At 49.1% G+C, this 17,139-nt stretch overlaps 1 protein-coding gene across 3 annotated transcripts in view; it reads left to right on the plus strand.

Annotated features, from left to right (window-relative positions):
• PASK (PAS domain containing serine/threonine kinase) overlaps positions 1-17,139 on the plus strand; it is a 719,075-nt gene that overhangs the window by 461,512 nt on the left and 240,424 nt on the right. For all 3 annotated transcript variants that reach the window (XM_030215835.1, XM_030215838.1, XM_030215836.1), the window contains one exon: positions 9,394-9,561. In XM_030215835.1, coding sequence (XP_030071695.1) covers positions 9,394-9,561 — 168 coding nt within the window. The remainder of the gene's footprint in view (positions 1-9,393; positions 9,562-17,139) is intronic.

Here is a 17,139-nt window from a genome sequence, read left to right on the forward strand (position 1 = left end):
CTTAAGTTTGCAGGCCTCAGTTTGCGGCTCCTATGTGGCCAGGGCATGCCTGACGATTGTGCAGCGGGCTTCCCCCTCAGATACTTCCTTGAGGGCTGATTGGCCGGCTCTGGAATCGGGCTTGGCTTATTTGGCAGACTTTACTGTATGATGTCTTGAGAGCCTCAGCTAAAGGTATGGCTCAGACAGTCTCTGCGCGGCGGTGGCTTTGGCTGAAGCATTGGTCTGCTGACCACGCCTCTAAGTCCCGCCTGGCTAAGTTGCCTTTTAAAGGCAAGCTGCTCTTTGGGGTCGAGCTGGACAAAATTGTGACCGATCTCGGCACGTCTAAGGGCAAGAGGTTACCAGAGGTCAGGGCTCGGGCCAGTGCTCGCCCCGGTAACTCCAGAGGACGGTTTCAGGAAGCCCGTCGGTACCCGCTCCCGGGCAAGTCAGGCTCCTCTGCCCCCTCTTCCTTCAAGAGGAACTTCTCCCCCAAGCAGCATTCCTTTCGCAGAGACCGCCGTCCCGGAGGTGCGCCCTCCGGTCCTTCTCCAGGGTCTCGTACCCAATGACGGGGTCCTGGTCCATGGCCCAGTGCAGATTGGAGGACGCCTGTCCTCGTTTCTGGGCGAGTGGACCAGGGTAACTTCAGACGCTTGGGTGCTGGAAGTCATCAGAGACGGCTACAAGCTAGAGTTCTGCCGACCCTTAGAGACGGGTTTGTACTCTCTCCCTGCAAGTCTCCGTCAAAGCTGTGGCAGTGCAGCAGACCTTGGACAATCTGATCTGCCTGGGTGCGGTCGTTCCGGTGCCAGAAAATCAGCTTGGCAAGGGACGTTACTCCATTTACTTTGTGGTACCAAAGAAAGGAGGTTCTGTACGGCCTATCCTCGACTTCAAAGGGGTCAATCGGGCCTTGAAAATTCGGCACTTTCGCATGGAGACTCTCCGCTCTGTTATAGCGGCAGTGAAGGCAGGGGAGTTCCTGGCATCCTTGGACATCAAGGACGCGTACTTCCATATTCCCATCTGGCCTCCTCATCAACGCTTTCTGCGTTTTGCAGTCCTGGGCCGACACTTCCAGTTCAGAGCCCTCCCGTTCGGGTTGGCTACTGCTCCGCGGACCTTCTCCAAAGTAATGGTGGTCATTGCGGCCTTCCTGCGAAAGGAAGGAGTACAAGTCCATCCTTATCTGGACGACTGGTTGATCCGAGCCCCCTCTTATGCAGAGTGCGGCAAAGCTGTGGACCGGGTGATTGCTCTTTTGAGCTCCCTGTGGTGGATCATCAACTGGGAGAAAAGCCAGCTGCGCCCGACTCAGTCCCTGGAGTATCTGGGAGTTCGATTCGACACCCAAGTGGGCAGAGTGTTCCTGCCGGACAATCGGATTGTCAAACTTCAGGCTCAGGTGGACCAGTTCCTAGTAGCCTCACCGCTTCGGGCTTGGGACTATGTGCAGCTGTTGGGCTCTATGACGGCCACGATGGAAGTAGTGCCCTGGGCCAGGGCTCATATGAGACCACTACAACACTCTCTGCTGCAGCGCTGGACTCCGGTGTCGGAGGATTATGCTGTGCGCCTTCCCTTGGACCCAGCAGTGCGCAAGGCGCTGAGCTGGTGGCTGAGACAGACAAGTTGTCTGCAGGGATGCCTCTTGTGACCCCGGAGTGGATTGTCGTCACGACGGACGCCTCTTTGACGGGCTGGGGAGCCCACTGTTTGGGAAGGACAGCGCAGGGGCTCTGGTCTCCTGCAGAGGCAAAGTGGTCTATCAACCTCCTGGAACTCAGAGCCATTCGGTTGGCGCTATTGCAGTTCCTCCCGGTACTGGCGTTGAAGCCAGTACGGGTCCTGTCGGACAGTGCCACGGCTATGGCCTATGTCAACCGCCAGGGAGGTACCAAGAGCGCCCCTCTAGCCAAGGAGGCCATGAATCTATGCCAGTGGGCGGAACCGAGCCTGGAGCAGCTGTCAGCGGCCCACATTGCCGGAGTCATGAATGTCAAGGCGGACTTTCTCAGTCGCCATACCTTGGATCCCGGAGAGTGGCAGTTATCGGCTCAGGAGTTCTTGGACATCACGAAGCGCTGGTGCCAGCCGAGCCTAGATCTGATGGCGTCATCGGCCAATTGCCAAGTGCCGCGCTTTTTCAGCAGAGGACGGGACCCTCAATCCCTGGGAGTAGATGCCGACAGAGGAGCTTCTCTATGTGTTCCCGCCCTGGCCCATGTTGGGCAGAGTGCTAGACCGGGTGGCAAAGCATCCGGGCCGGATAATCCTGGTGGGTCCAGACTGGCCCAGACGTCCCTGGTATGCGGACTTGATCAGGCTCTCAGTGGACGACCCTCTGCGACTGCCAGTGGAGCAGGGCCTGTTGCATCAGGGTCCCGTGGTGATGGAGGATCCCTCCCCCTTTGGTCTTACGGCCTGGTTATTGAGCGGCAGCGTCTGAGGAAGAAGGGCTTCTCAGAAAGGTCATCGCCACTATGCTGAGAGCGAGGAAGCGCTCTACTTCTACTGCTTACGCCAGGGTTTGGCGTACCTTTGCAGCGTGGTGTGAAGCAGGCTCACTTTCTCCCTTCACTACTCCAATTTCTTCAGTGTTGGCGTTCCTGCAAGAAGGTCTGGAGAAAGGCCTGTCGCTCAGTTCCCTTAAAGTCCAGGTAGCGGCTCTGGCTTGCTTCAGGGGCCGCCTGAAGGATGCTTCCCTGGCTTCGCAGCCAGATGTGGTGCGTTTTCTCATGGGAGTTAATCACCTGCACCCTCCTCTGCACTCAGTGGTGCCTGCGTGGAATCTCAACCTGGTGCTAAGAGCCTTGCAGAAGCCGCCTTTTGAACTCTTGTCGAGGGCATCTCTGAAAGACCTGACGTTGAAAGCAGTCTTTTTGGTGGCTATCACTTCAGCCAGAAGAGTTTCCGAGCTCCAGGCACTCTCATGTCGAGAGAGCCTTTTCTGCAGTTCACTGAGGCAGGAGTGACTATTCGCACAGTGCCTTCCTTCCTGCCCAAGATTGTTTCTCGCTTCCATGTGAATCAGCAGCTCTGTCTCCCTTCCTTTCGTAGGGAGGTCTACCCAGAGGAATACTCTGCTCTCAAATATCTGGATGTGAGACGAGTCATCATCAGATACTTGGAAGTGACCAATGATTTCCGGATCATCTGTTTGTCCTGTTTGCAGGTCCTCGTAAGGGTCTGCAGGCTGCTAAGCCTACAGTGGCAAGATGGGTCAAGGAAGCCATTGCAGCGGCTTATGTGGCCGCGGGGGAGGTGCCGCCTATCCAGCTGAAGGCTCACTCCACTAGAGCTCAGGCGGCCTCGATGGCAGAGGCCGGGTCCGTCTCCTTGGAAGAGATATGCAAGGCGGCAACTTGGGCTTCGGCTCATACATTCTCCAAGCATTACCGCTTTACTGTGGCTGCACGGGCGGAGGCCCGGTTTGGAGCTTCAGTGTTGAGGTCAGGGATTTCAATGTCCCGCCCTGGGTGAGTACTGCTTCGGTACATCCCACCAGTCTATGGATTGATCAGCTTGATGATATGGAAGGTAAAATTATGTATCATACCTGATAATTTTCTTTCCATTAATCATAGCTGATCAATCCATAGCCCCTCCCAGATATCTGTACTGTTTATATTCTGGTTGCATTTCAGGTTCAAGTTTAGTCTTCAGTTCCTGTTCAGGAGGACTTCGTGTTCAAGTTTTTTCAATTGGATTCTTCAAGAGTTGAGACGAGTTTGTGTTACAGTGAGCTGCTGCATTCCTCTCCCCTCCGTTTTACGGGGCTGGATTGAGACATAAATTCTGCCAGCGCTCCTTCCCGCTTCTTGCGGCTGTAGGGCAGCTTTGTACCCCTCCCGCTTCGGCGGTGTTAGGGTCAGTCAGCTCCTCCCGCGGTTGCGGTTGCAGGATAAGCCAGATCCCCCCGCATCGGCGGGGTGGTGTCCCTCCCCCGCTCCGCGGGGATGAGCTGGACGGATTCCCCTCCCCCACTTGTGTGGGGATGAGCTGGGTTAATTCCCCTCCCCCGTTTCGGCGGTGGTGAGCTGGGCAGAGTGTCCCTTTGTGGGTGTAATTCTCTAAGTGCTGAGTCCTGCGGATGGAGCTTGAATATCGACATACTGAGGAGTTTCGGGCAGCACATGACCACATATAGGGAGGCAAAAGGATTGCTCTCTATCTCCACCTGCTGGTAGATGGACACAACCCACCAGTCTATGGATTGATCAGCTATGATTAATGGAAAGAAAATTATCAGGTATGATACATAATTTTACCTTCCCGCCCGTCACGGGAACACGTTCCCTCAGTTTTTCTTTTTTCCGCGTTGAGGTGTGGTAGGATTTTATCGCCACTCCTATCAGGCCCAGGAAAAGAGTCTTTGTGAATTTTTCGCTATTTTGTTTTTTATTTTACTTTATTGTGCAGTTTTAAAAAAAAAAAAAAAAAAGGGAAATCCCGTAGTGTCTTTTAGATTTCTTCACTTTTTAAAGTTTCCTTTGTTTTTCGACGAAGCCATCTTATGCTCTTATTTTTTTTGTGCCCTTTTTTCTTTTTTGTTTAAATCTGTTTATTGACGTAAAGGTCACAAGAATTGAACATACTTAATACTTCAACAAGAATCCAGTGCTAGTAATACAAACAACTATTCATCTTTCTTCAGTCAATGTTTTTCCCTTGATTCCCTCCCCCCCCCCCCCCCACTCAACCTACCCCCCCTTTGTCCCTTTTGATTATCGTTAAAACCTTATTTATGAATAGACTCAAATATCCAACAAACATTTGTTATATCAGTACAAAGAGCCCAACCACCTGTGTGCCTGTATGTCAGTCCGTTTACCTTTTTCCACCCCGTCTTACCCACTAGCCCTCCCCTTCCCCCGTTCTTAACAGTTCAAGAGTCTACTTCTCGCAACGGGTGTCAAAGAGTCTCAAAATGGTGACCAGGTTTTACAGAACTGGTCTCCCTGTCTGGATGTCAAGTCTCCAACCCTTTTCTTTTCCAGCATGCAGCACTGCATCATTGCTCTTGCCCTTTTTTCTTTTAACAGGCACAATTGCGTCTTTTGATTTCGCCAAAGCCGTTTTTCCTTCCATGTCATCAAAGACATCCAGCAGCTTCAAACGTTGTACTTGGTGCAACCGGACCATCTCAGGTACCGATAACCCACGCCTGGTGTATCCAGTGCCTTGGGCCCGACCATAGCCCAGCCGCTTGTAGTCTGTGTCTTCGTATGAAGAAATGGACCCAAGCGTCTCGAGAAGCCATTGAGAAAAGCTTTTTGGGGCCCGGTCCGGTCCTTTGACATAGACATCGGTACTTAGGTCGGCGGCATCAATATCGAAGGAAGCATCGACGTCGGGAGCGGAGGTAATGGCTGCTGGAAGACCAACTCGCGCTGGGAGCAGTGAGGCATCGAGTGGGTCTCCACCTGCCTCAAGGCCTCCTGTTATGCAGGCCCCCTGGGACCGACCTTCATCAGACCCAGCCCCGAGGAGGCTTGAGGATTTCACGTCCTCCTCAGTACAGAGGAGTCTCGATGACGGGCGTCGAGCGAAGCCGAAGAAGCACCGTCATTGTTCTCCTTCGACACACGATGCCGGGAGCTCTGGGGCATCCAGGGAATCTGCACCCGAGAAGTGTTGATGCCGAGAGGATCACTCCCCCTCTATTCAGGAGGTGCCGATGCGTTAGTCTTCTGGCAGCCCGGTACCTGCTCCCGAGCCTCGACAGATTCTGCCACCGGCTCCTTTACCGACCCCGCAGCCTTGTCCGACGGCGGCTCTCGAGCACATCAGAGCCCTGCTTCCAGAGCTTCTGGAAGGATTGCTGCGCCAGTCTGCTTCGGTGTCGGGGGTGCTTGCGCCTTCCGTACCGTCTGCTGCAGCAGCATCAGGCCCTTCGCCTGTGGTGAGGTCCCTGACCTCGGTGCCGCCTGCGGCATCGTTGTCTGCTGCCACCCAGGTCGACTCCCCTTCAACGTCGGTGGAGGAAGCTTCACCGGAGTCCAAGCTGGCGTCGACTTCTAGGCACCGCCATCGAGGACGTCATTCCTCGGCGTCGAGGCAGGTTCTGTTTCGGACTGCTCTGAGGGATGTCTTATCCGATACTGAAGATGAGCATTCGTGGGAGGAAGAGGAAGATCCCAGGTACTTTTCTTCTGACAAGTCCTATGGGATTCCCTCTGAACCTTCCCCTCCACCAGAAAGGAGATTTTCTCCAACAGGCAGTCTTTCCTTTACCTCCTTTGTCCAGGAAATGGCTACGGCTATTCCCTTTCTTATGGAGGTTGAGGATGAGCCCAGGGCTGAGATGCTCGAGGTCCTGGATTATCCTTCTCTGCCTAGAGAGGCTGTAACGGCTCCTTTGCATAATGTACTGAAGGAAGTCCTTATGCGAAACTGGTGGTTCCCTCTGTCTAATCCCATGATCCCGAAAAATACTGAATCCCAATATCGAATCCACGGTGAGCCTGGATTGATGAGGTCTCAGCTACCTCACAATTCCATGGTGGTGGACTCCGCCCTCAAAAGAGCCAACAGCACTAGGGACTATGCCTCGGTGCCCCCAGGCAGAGAATCTAGAACCTTGGACTCTTTTGGCAGGAAAACGTATCAGGTCGCTATGCTCGCTGCCAAGATCCAGACATACCAGCTCTTCACGAGCGTCCACTTGCGGAACTCGGTGAGGCAACTGTCCAGCTTGATTGATGCACTCCCTCCGGAGCAGGCCGAGCCTTTTCGCCAGGTGGTCAAGCAGCAGAAGGCATGTTGAAAATTCATGGCCAGGGGTACGTTCATCACTTTTGATGTAGCATCCAGGATCGCTGCCCAGTGTATAGTGATGCGCAGACTCACATGGCTACGTGTCTCTGACCTGGATCATTCAATCCAGCAGCGGATGGTGGATGTTCCTTGCTGGGGGATAACCTTTTTGGTGAGAAAGTAGAGGATCTAGACCAGATCAAGAAGCACAATGATGCTATGGATTCTCTCTCCCGCCGGGCGACTTCTGCTACTACCTCCTCATCTAGGAGGTTTTTTTGGAGGGAAGAGTAGTGCACCCTATTCCTATGCTAGGCATCAGTACACTCCTGCTTCTCGGCAGCCTGCCCAGGCTCAGTCCCAGCACGCTCGTTCTCGTCAACAGTGTACGCCTAAGGCCACTGCGGCTCCCCAGCAAAAGCAAGGGACAGGCTTTTGACTGGCTCCAGTTTAGCATAGCCTCAGTAAACGTGTCCGTACCAGACGACTTGCCGGTTGGAGGGAGGTTAATGTTTTTTCACCAAAGGTGGCCTCTTATAACCTCCGACCGGTGGGTTCTTCAAATTGTCCAGTTAGGATACACTCTCAACCTGGAATCCAAGCCTCCAAATTTCCCACCGGGAGCTCAGTCCTACAGCTCCCAGCACAAGCAGGTACTTGCAGAGGAACTCTCCGCCCTTCTACAGGCCCAAGCGGTCGAACCCGTTCCACCAGGGGAAGAAGGGCTGGGATTCTATTCCAGGTACTTCCTTGTGCAAAAGAAAACGGGGGGGGGGGGTATGCGTCCCATCCTAGACCTAAGGGACCTGAACAAATTTCTTATTCGAGAAAAGTTCAGGATGGTTTTCCTGGGCACCCTTCTTCGCATGATTCAGGAAAGTGATTGGCTATGCTCTCTGTACTTAAAGGATGCTTACACACACATCTTGATACTTCCAACTCACAGGAAGTATCTTCGATTTCGGCTGAGAGCAGAGCACTTTCAGTACCGTGTACTGCCTTTTGGCCTGGCATCTGCGCCCAGAGTGTTTACAAAATGCCTAGCTGTAGTCGCAGCATCGCTACGCAGACTGTGAGTGCATGTGTTTCCTTATCTCAACAAAGGAAGGTGCTCTGGAGTCCATGCGAATGATTATTCAGGTGCTAGAGCTACTGGGGTTCGTCATAAATTATCCGAAGTCCCATCTCACCCCAGTCCAAAAATTGGAATTCATTGGAGCTCTGCTTAACACTCAGACAGCTCGAGCTTATCTTCCTGAGGCAAGGGCTGACAGCCTTCTGTCCCTGGTGTCCTTGGTACGTCCTATATTAGCACACATTTGGTGAGTTGCAACAATCTAGTTACCTTTAGCCCTTTCTGTTATAGAGGCATACATACTTAGTTACAGACTATATTTGTCAATACTGTCTTCCTCTTTTAAAATAATGTGGTTGTGTTTTATATCTGCTCATAATATACATGAAGCGGTGCAAAGAAAAGCTACGAGGATGGTATGGGAGTTGCGTTCCAAGACGTATGAAGAGAGACTTGCTGACCTGAACATGTATACTCTGGAGGAAAGGAGGAACAGGGGTGATATGATACAGACGTTCAAATATTTGAAAGGTATTAATCCGCAAACGAATCTTTTCCGGAGATGGGAAGGCGGTAGAACGAGAGGACATGAAATGAGATTGAAGGGGGGCAGACTCAGGAAAGATGTCAGGAAGTATTTCTTCACAGAGAGGGTGGTGAACGCTTGGAATGCCCTCCCGCGGGAGGTGGTGGAGATGAAAACGGTAACGGAATTCAAACATGCGTGGGATAGGCATAAAGGAATCCTGTTGAGAAGGAATGGATCCACAGAAGCTTAGCTGAAATTGGGTGGCGGGGTGAAGAGGGGTTGGTGGTTGAGAGGCTAGGATAGGGGAGGGCAGACTTATACGGGGTCTGTGCCGGAGCCGGTGATGGGAGGTGGGACTGGTGGTTGGGAGGCAGGAAATACTGCTGGACAGACTTATACGGTCTGTGCCCTGAAAAAGACAGGTACAAATCAAGGTAAGGTATACACATATGAGTTTATCGTGGGCAGACTAGATGGACCGTGCAGGTCTTTTTCTGCCGTCATCTACTATGTTACTATGTAATACATACTGTTTTTAATCAAAAGATACCATGTGCATGTTTATTTTATATATTGAATTAATTTATTATCACATTAGTGTCTATGTATTGTTTTAAATTTATTTCATGTTATTATTTGTCTAAAGAGTCTTATTATTTGTGTGTGGATTTACAATGTTATTTATTGATGCAGACCCCTGATGCAGGCTCTGTGTGCTGAAACACGGCCCGTGTCAGGTCCACAACTGAAGATTGTTTTTCAAGTTTTACAATTAAAAGAACTGTGTCCTGTTTTTAAAGGTTCTTGGTGTTTTTTTTTGTGCTTTTAATCTTTGGTAAAGGACATACTTTCTTGTGTTCTTTGCCAGTTGAGAGGCCAGTGCTATATCCTAGTTCTGTTTGAAAGGTATAGCAACCTACAAATACTCCACTTTCCTCTTTTGCTAGTCAGTTTTTGTTTCCCCATTTTCATTTGTGTTAGTTTATATTTACCACCTCATCATCAACTTCATTTTTCTTTCTGATGATTCTTTTTGCTATCCCAGATGATTAGGGTGACAGCCTGTACAGAGATGGCCAAGGGACCCAAGGAATTAGAACGACTGCACGCATGTGAAGGAGAATACTCCAAAGAGTACAGCACGTTGAGCCCTGTTGGAAGAGGAGCATTTGGCTTTGTGTGGACAGCCAGGTGTAAGGAAGATAGTAAAGAGGTAGGAGAGTATTCCTTTTGAATATTTTTGTTCCTTGGTTCCATTTTGTTTGGAAACCTAGCTAATCAGCATGTATGAAGTCCCTGTCGATTGAATATGGTGTTAATTCTGGAATCTGTAGTCCTAAAAGAGCAAGAAGAACAGTTCTACATGTACCACTGTGCTTTGTGACAGTTCAACAAATACCAAGACAAAAGCAAACCTACATGATGTTCATAGTATCATTTGGCCACCCTGATATTTTTTTTCCAGTGGTGGCATAGATTTGACCCTTCTGTGTAGGAGTATAAACTTGTAACAAAAGGCTGTCAGCTCACAGATGTAGAAATCTTATAATTCCCTAAATCTAACTGATTTTCTGCAGGATCATGTCAGTAGATTTTGTGACATCAAAGATATTAAGAATTGGTAATGCAGGCATTTTTCACTGTCACAGAGGAGAAAGTGGAAAAAAAACCTCAAGCTTATTTCCAAGGCTAAAAGCTAGGCAGAAACCAGGTTTGAGTGTACCAAGAGGAGTAGCCTAATGGCTAGGGCAGTGGGCTGAGAACCTGGGGAACTGGGTTTGATTCCCACTGCAGCTCCTTGTGACCCCAGGCAAGTCACCTAACCCTCCATTTCCCCATAAAACTTAGATTGCGAGCCCACTAGGTACAAAAGTACCTGTCAATAGGTTTTAAAATACGTACACTGCTTTGGTTGTACCACAGAAAGGAGATATATCAAATCCTTTTGACCCTTTTATTTCTGTTTTACAGTATATAATTCAGTTGTTCACTCAAATAAAAAGCAAGAGTCTACCATTTGGTGGTCGCTGTTTTGCATTAGCAGTATTTGCCAACATTGTCATCTCTAGAGAAATCAGGGATTCCTTAGCATACAGACCAGTCCATACATTTGGATTTATTCATTCTTACCAGCAGGGGGAGATTGTGAACTACCGACTTCAGAGTGAGCCTATAAATATGATGTGCAATCTCCAGCAGATAGTAGATACAGTTAAGTCTATGTGTCTGGTTTATCCAGTAGGACAGTTGGTTTCTGGGACCCCTTGGAATCATTTTTTGTGGCAGAGCAGGGGAAAAAGTGAGAAATTAATCTTTCAAAAAAAGCTGGATAAATATATAGAACTCAACAGAAGGGACTGTTGTGGACAGTCTCCTTGTTCAATGGGGTAGTGGTTCTTCAGAGCCAGTTTCTTTTGCCCATAGGATCCTTGAGTGCCGTACAGAATGAGAAATCCTGTAACAGACCAAATTTTTAAAAAGGAGAAAACAAGGTCTGTGTCCTTGAGACTCGGCAGCTATCTAAGGGAGGAGTGGCCTAGTGGTTAAGGTGGTGGACTTTGGTCGTGGGGAACTGAGGAACTGAGTTCGATTCCCGGTACAGGCAGCTCCTTGTGACTCTGGGCAAGTCACTTAACCCTCCATTGCCTACCGCATTGAGCCTGCCATGAGTGGGAAAGCGCGGGGTACAAATGTAACAAAAAAATAACAAAAAATAAAAATCTGTACCTTGGAAGCAGTGGTGTTCCTTGGTCGGCTGCCACCCAGGGCAGATCGCTGCTGCACAAACCTCTCCCAGGGTGCAGCGTCGTCCGTCCGTCCCCCTGGGTGCAGCGTCATCGTGCCCCCAGCGCATCACCTCCAAGCCCCCCCCCCCCCCCCAAGGTGCATTCTTCTTACCTGCTGGGGTGCTGGGAGCACCCGCGTGGCTGTTGGGTCTGCTGGTTCCCTGCTCCCTCTGCCCCAGAACAGGAAGTAACAGCAGAGGGAGCAGGGAACCGGCGGGGCCGAAAGCCACTCAGCTGCTCCCTGCAGCGTTCATCCGGAGCGCACCCCCTCCCCCCCCCCCCCCCCCCCCTCAGTATGCTGCTGCTTGGAAGCAGGACTCTTTGTCTGTCTGCAGCCTTGCATTACTTGATATGAGGAAGGGGAGGGATATAATCAATTCCTACAGTGGGCACTGTGGCGGCCAGACTCATGAGTTCTGTCAGACCCTGGCGCTGCAGGTCATGCGGTGAGCACGGTCTAGATGTCACCAGAAGCTGCTGATTGCAGAGCAGTCAGTGGGGTACCAGAGCCTCAACAGCAGAGTAAGGTCATGATGGGGCTAGGCAATAGAAGAATTTGCATGTAGTGGCTTGGACCTAAAGATGGTGGCAGGTCTGCGTTTAATGGAAACTGTTGCCATCTTGGATGCAGCTGAGCAGTCATAGGACCTGCTTTGTCTTGGAGGTTATGGGCCTATGTCTAGGAGTAAGAAGTGCCAGAGAAGAGGAGGAACCCTCTGGAGGGGAGGATTTTCTCCTGGAGTTTATTCTAGATATGTATCAGGTATTTTGCCTGAAGTCAGCTGGAGGGATATCATTATAGTCTCAGGAGGCTCTGGGAGTTGCTACCTCTAGGGGACTTAAGAGATCGCTGCTAGATGGCACGTAGAGCGTGTGGATGAGGGATCTGTCCTTTTAGACATGGACCTGGAACATTTTGAAGAGCTTATGACCATGGAAAAGCTTTGGGAAGGTCAGCAGAATGAGGTGCTTCCAAGGGAGGGACCCTTCAGTGGTCCAGTTTTTTTCATATGTATGAATTGCAGGAGCTATTTGGGCTGATAGCCACAACTTTCTAATCTGTCAGAGGAAGTGTCAGAGATATATACTAAGGAGGTGAATCCTCTGTTGCAGGGAAACCACAAATCAGCCATGGCCTTCTCAGTGCCTCAGGTGATTTATTTTTTATTCATTCATTTATTTATTTGTTACATTTTTACCCCACATTTTCCCACCTGTTTGCAGGCTCAATGTGGCTTACATGGTGCTGGAGATGAATTGGTAGACTCTGGAGTAAACAATAACAAATACAATGTTAGGTTGTGGTAGGAAAGGTTGTTGTGGTGGGGCCACATGATGAAGGTGAAGAGCAGATCGAGTTGTTGAGCTGTTGTGTTATGGTGTCGCCAAGTTCATGTATTTATGTTGGGTCAGGGGGAGGTATGCCTTTTGAAAAAGGTGAATTTTTAGTCTTTTCCTAAATTGGAGGTGATCGTATGTGGTTTTTACGGCTTTTGGTAGAGCGTTCCACAGTTATGTACTGATGTAGGAAAAACTAAATGCGTAAGTAGGTTTTTATTTTAGTCCTTTACAGCTTGGGAAGTTGAGATTTAGGTATTTACGAGCTGATGCGGTTGTGTTTCTGGTTGGTAGGTCGATCAGGTCTGTCATGTATCCCGGTGCTTCGCCATAAATGATTTTGTGAACCATGGTGCAAATTTTGAAGGCAATGCGTTCTTTGATTGGGAGCCAGTGTAGTTTCTCGATTAGCGGTGTTGCACTTTCGAATCGTGTTTTTCCGAAGATGAGACTTGCCGCAGTGTTTTGAGCTGTCTGAAGTTTCCTTGAGATTTGTTCTTTGCATCCCATATAGATTCCATTGCAGTAATCAGCATGGCTTAGCACCATCGATTGTATCAGGTTGCGAAATATTTCCCTCGGGAAGAATTGTTTCACATGTTTGAGTTTCCACATTCTGAAGAACATTCTTTTCGTTGTGGATTTTACTTGGCTCTAGTGTTAAGTAGCGGTCCAGTGTTACACTGAGGATTTTCAGGCTTTCTGAGACTGGGAGGGTGTGGTCTGGGGTGCTGATAGTTGTGGGATTGTCCGTGCTGTATTGAGATGAGAGGATGAGACAGTGTGTTTTTTCATTGTTGAGTTTGAGTTGAAATGCCGTTGCCTATGTGTCCATAGGGTTTAGGCCGATCTTGATTTCATTGGTGATTTCTGTCAGGGTGGATTTGTAAGGAATGTATATAGTAAAATCATCTGCATAGATGAAAGGGTTAAGGCCATGGTTGGATAAGGTCTTGGCTAGTGGGGTCATCATTAAGTTAAAGAGGATCGGCGATAGTGGTGATCCTTGTGGTACTGCACAATCTGCTTTCCAAGATGATGATATGCTTGATTTTGAATTTACTTGATATGTTCTTGTGGTTAGGAAACCTTCAAGCCATTTGAGTATGTTTCTTCCGATCCCGATCTTGTCAGTACTCTCAATATGTTATGTTTACCATGTCGAATGTACTAAACATGTCGAATTGGAGGAGGAGAATGTTGTTATCTGTTGCTATTTGCTGTTTGAATTTGGCTAGGAGAGTGAGTAGTACTGTTTCAGTGCTGTGTAGTGGGCGAAATCCTGACTGTGGTTCATGTAGTATTGTGAATTTGTTTATGTAGTCAGTAAGTTGTTTGGTCACATGCTTTCCATCATTTTGATTGACAGCGGGATAGATGCTACTGGTCGATAGTTGGTGATTTCGTTTGCTTTCTTCGAGGTGTCTTTTGGTATCGGGGTGAGTAGGATATTGCCATGTTCCATAGGGAAGAGGCCTTTCTGGAGCAGGTAGTTTAGATGGGATGTGAGATCTTCTATGAAGTGGACAGGGGCGGATTTCAGTAGGTAGGTAGGGCAGGTATCTAGTTTGCAGTGGGTGTTGGCGAACCTTCTGAGCGCTTGTGCTATTATGTCAGTGGTTAAGGGGGCGAAGTTCAGCCAGATGCGGTCAGCTGGGTATTCACCTATGGATGGGTCAAGTTCATCAACAAGTTTTCGATGTCGGAGCAGTCTTTGAGTAACGTGTTGCATAGGTTTATTATTTTTTCGTTGAAGTACTTAGCAAGGTTGTTTGCAGAAGTGATGTCTGTGCTAGTTGCGGTGATTGGGGTGGTATCAAGTAGTTTGTTCACGAATTGGAATAGTTTCTTCTTATCTTTGTAATCTAGACCTATTTTAGTGTTGTAGTAAGATCTTTTGGTCCGTCTTATGGCGTATTTGTATTTTCTTTGTGCTTGTTTCCATGTGTTGAGTGCATGTTCATCTTTTGATTTTTGCCATGCTCTTTCGAGTTTCCTGGTTTGTGTTTTTAGTGAGTTATGTTTGCGTGTGGATCTTGTTCATAATGGTGCTATTTCATCTAATATGTGTTTGCATCTTTTATCCCACTCCGAGAGGTAGCTTAGGGATTCAGTTTGTGCTGTCCATTCATTGTTGTAAATTAGTTGCCAGAATGTATTCGTGTCTATATGTCCCCTTCTAATTACTTTGGAATGGAAGACCCAAAATGCGCACTTTAAGATCAGACTGTCCATTGTCCAGTTATATCCTCTTCCTTCAGAAGAGGCCTCCAATAGTGGATTCAGTGGTTTCAGCATTAACTAAGAAAACTGTGACTCGAGTGGAAAAAGGCACATCATTCAAAGATCGTTAGGACTGAAGAACAGAGACCTTTTTCAGGAAGGCTTTTGATATTTCAGTGTTAGCCTTGCTGCTTGAAAGCAGCAGTTTGTGACAGTCTCATAGCTGCTACTACTACTACTATTACCTATTTTTATAGCACTACTAGATGTACGCAGCGCTGTACTCTTGAACATGAAGAGACAGTCTCTGCTCGACAGAGCTTACAATCTAATCAGGACAGAAAGGACAAATAGGGGATAAGGAAATTACTAAGGTGGGAATGATAACACATACATGGGTACTGTACAAGTGAGTAGGGGTTAGGAGTTAAAAGCAGCATCAAAAAGGTGGGGTTTTAGCGTATATTTGAAGACGGCCAGAGATGGAGCTTGACGTACCGGCTAGAGCCTGTTTCAAGTGGACGGAAACCATTCTAGATAGGTCAGCAGATGAGTCCTGATTAGGAGACTTGGAGCTCTACGGGATAGAGTTGAGGACTTCCTTTCTAGTGGATGTGATGAATGGTTTGATTAGGGCTTCAGAAAGGAATATTAAATATTAAATATTGTATGCTAGTTTTTATTGTTCAACTCAATCCCAATGATGCTTTCTCATATATCAGCTTCACCTTAGACCTCAGTGGTACAGCTCACCAGTATGTACATATTTCTTCATTGGCAAGTCTTATGCCCCCACTTCATCAGTCATTCAGGAGTAAACATTTTAGTTTATATTTTATTTTTTTGTAACTGTTTACTAAAATTATCCAAAGAAAGTATGTAAATGTACTCATCTTTAAGATGCTGTGTATAGGTTTAGCCCAGGGAATGTCATCCATAGAACCCAGTACACCAGGTGTGGAAGGAAGGGAGTCTGGAATGGGAGTTTCTGGATAATCCAGAGCTTCGCAATAAGGATATCTACTTCCCTCTTGTTTCCAGTCTTGTTTGATTTTGCTGTTTATCCATTGTGATGGGTGTAATTTTTACTTTATAAACCCCTTTGATATCTGTTGAAAGACAATATATTAAACTAGTAAATAAGGCCCGTTTCTGACACAAATGAAACGGGCGCTAGCAAGGTTTTCCTCTGAGTGTGTGTGAGAGTGACTGTGTGAGAGAGTGATTGTGCGAGTATGTGTGTGTGACAGAGAGAGAGAGTGAGTCTGGGTGCGAGTGTGTCTGTAAGAATGAGAGTGTGTGTGTTTGAATGAGAGTGTGTGTGAGTGCGTATGTGTCACACAGTGACTGTGAGAGCGTTTCACACAGAAAGACACTGACTGTGAGAGAGTGTATGTATGACAGAGATACCTCCCCCTCCCTCTGTGGTCTCAGGACCCCTCCCCCCCTCTCGTCTCAGGATTCCCCCCCCCCTCAGGTCTGAGGACCCCCTCCCCCCCTGGCGTTCCCCTCACCTGTAGTCTCAGGACCCCCTGTCTCTTCTCCTCTCTGCGTGGTTGGCAGCACCGTGCGAGTGTGTGTGAGACAGAGAGTGAGACTGGGTGCGAGTGTGTCTGTGAGAGAGAGAGTGTGTGCGATTGTCCTCTCTCCCCTGGCCCCCCCCCCCCAGCCATCCAATGATTCTCGTCTCCCCTGCCCCCCCTCCAGCCACCCAGCAATTATGCTCTCTCCCCTGCCCCCCCTCAAGCCACCCAGCGATTGTCCTGTGTCCCCTGATCCCCCCCTCAGCCACCCTGCGATTATGCTCTCTCTCCCCTGCCCCCCCTTCAGCCACCCTGCGATTATGCTCTCTCTCCCCTGCCCCCCCTTCAGCCACCCTGCGATTATGCTCTCTCTCCCCTGCCCCCCCTTCAGCCACCCTGCGATTCTGCTCTCTTCCCTGCCCCCCCTCCAGCCACCCTGCGATTCTTCTGTATCCCCTGCCCCCCCTCGAGCCATGCAGCGATTCTCCTCTCTCCCCTGCCGCCCCCCCTCCATCCACCCTACAATTCTGCTCTCTCCCCTGCCCCCCCTCTAGCCACCCTGCGATTCTTCTCTGTCCCCTGCCCCCCCCCCCCCCCCCAGCCACCCAGCGATTGTACTGTGTCCCCAGATTAGCTCCGTCGACGCAGCGGCGTTATTGAAAGCCCTGGCTGTCCATGGAAACAGCTTCAGAACGTTGGAGGTGAGTTCGTTCCCTCAGTCCTACCTTCTGATTACCCGCCCTCGACATCATCACGTTTTGACGCGAGGGCGGGGCAGAGAGAGATGTGACACCGGTACGAACCCTTCACTGAAGCCAGGGAGTCAGCTTCAGAACGTTGGAGGTGCTTTTTATTATAGTAGATAATATAAAATAAATATTGGGCTGCTTATGGTGGCTTGCAGGGACTATGATTATATTA

This window comes from Microcaecilia unicolor, chromosome 10 (genome assembly GCF_901765095.1).
Source record: "Microcaecilia unicolor chromosome 10, aMicUni1.1, whole genome shotgun sequence".
Taxonomy (NCBI): domain Eukaryota; kingdom Metazoa; phylum Chordata; class Amphibia; order Gymnophiona; family Siphonopidae; genus Microcaecilia; species Microcaecilia unicolor.